The 1,889-nt window shown below is 44.8% G+C and overlaps 1 protein-coding gene across 1 annotated transcript; it reads left to right on the top strand.

The window, feature by feature from the left end:
* Positions 1-362: 362 nt before the first annotated feature.
* On the top strand, positions 363-671 carry H6S33_006863 (uncharacterized protein; the record flags this gene model as incomplete). Its single annotated transcript, XM_044838221.1, has 1 exon — positions 363-671. The coding sequence occupies one exon, from the start codon at positions 363-365 to the stop codon at positions 669-671; it is 309 nt and encodes a 102-aa protein (XP_044689681.1).
* Between the last annotated feature and the right edge of the window lie 1,218 nt (positions 672-1,889).

Raw genomic sequence — 1,889 nt, 5'->3', positions numbered from 1 at the left:
GGCTGTGCTCGCTCGTAGTCTACTATCTAGATGAATTATAGGATTGGTATAATCGCTGGTGCACTGCCCTGCCCGCACTTTTTGGTTGCGGGTGCGGTTGCGGTTGAGAATGCGGCCGAGTGATAGTGTGTGAATGTGTTTCGGACGGGGGTGATGTGCGCTCCAAGCGTTATGAAAAAGGGCAGTATGAATGTGCACTGCGTCTTGAATAGACGTGTCGGTTTTTGAAAGATTTGGGATGTGATAAATACTCTGGAGGGATATCTGTTACTGAGGATATCTATCAGTCTGTCAGTTACTCCTATCAAGCAAAACACACTATATATCATTCCCAAGTTAAACCCCATTATCAAAATAATCAAATGCCTCGCCCCAGTACCCGCCGCGCCTACGTGCCCAAAATGATAATCCTGCACTACCACAACGGGCAGCTCGGGAACCCGTTCTCGGACCGCGAGATTGACGAGCTGTTTCCCCGCACTGTACGCCGGCTTTTCCAAGCCCCAATCGAGCAAACGGATGGGAAAAAGAAAGAAAAGGAAGATGTACAGATGATTGAGAGAGGGGAGGGGCTGAGGAAGAGAAAGCGGGAGGAGTCGGCGAGGGAGGTGTATTGGGATGGGAATTGTCTGAGGTGTAGGAGTGCGGGGTGGGGGGTTGAGGGAAAGTAGGTGGTTGGGATACTGCTTGCTGTGTGCAGAGCTAGGTTGTTGTGCTTGTGGATGATTGTAATTGTCAGTTAGCTGGTTTTGGTAACTTGGTGTTGTTCTAGAAGGTTTATGAATGTTGCACTTTGTTTTATCCTGATGAGAGGATCCTGTTTTCTGGTCCTTCTTTAGTGCTTGCAGTCCAATACGATTCGATCGATCGTTTTCTTTGATTAAAGACAGGTTCGATATTTGAGGTTTCGTGCTATCATGATCATTACCGCTTCAAACTTTTGATAAGCTTCATCCGTCAAATACAGGAATGCTAAAGAGAGATCGTCCACGTTATCGGTTCAAACGCTCCATTAATGCAGTAACCCCCCCCCCCCCCCCTCAAACGCCAGTTGAAATATATTCCCTAGTCATTTTATTCCAGCTTTCATACTTGCGGCGAGAATAAGTTTCCGCCAAATTTGTACGTGAAAATGCGGTTGCAACACAAAGTGGTGGCGGAAACTTATTCTCGCAGTAAGTACAATCAATGAAGTAATCGATCAATTAATTATTCCAGCTTTTATTTATCCTGGCCCATACACCAACACTATCCATCTAGCAACTCATAGTATCCGTTCCTCTTACAAGGGTAGATTTCTGTAGATAGTGTATTTTTTAGATGACTTTCCCCATCGATATCCCGTTCGCTGTTAGGCCAGAACATAATAATCTATTTTATTATTTCCCAGGGTTAGGATTCCTGTATGGTCAGCCATCACCAAACTTGATCTAGATGATAGATATATGTATAATTGGCTTGACAGGTATGTTTTGCAATGTCCACGAGTCTTGGAGGAGATGGGAGTGGTCTTTTAAACCATAGCTAGAGTCATCACTTCGTCTGTTTTCAGAACTTAATTAGAATCTGGCTCTCACCATAAAATTAACGTCAACAAACGGTGCAAGATTAACCAAAACTACCCAAAATTTGATTAAAACGTATTTGCCAACCGTCAATTCTGGCAATCCACACTTCGAATCTGACACTTACTGTCTGCGGTCAGGGCTTGACTAGATATTACCATGATGTCAACTACTGTGGTGTCTGGCTCGCGGACTTGGTATCATTAGGAGTGTAAATCATAGTCCGGCAAGCGACTCCACTTCAAAATGACTTGTATGTCGCTTTGGAGAATGCCGGGGTGTCGGTTACCGGGGTTCGCTGTTGGCGAATGCGAAGAGATAATT

Source organism: Morchella sextelata (genome assembly GCF_020137385.1).
Source record: "Morchella sextelata strain SCLS chromosome Unknown scls_21, whole genome shotgun sequence".
Lineage (NCBI taxonomy): Eukaryota > Fungi > Ascomycota > Pezizomycetes > Pezizales > Morchellaceae > Morchella > Morchella sextelata.
The sequence above is the reverse complement of the archived record's forward strand: the minus strand, read 5'-3'. Positions and strand labels throughout refer to the sequence as shown.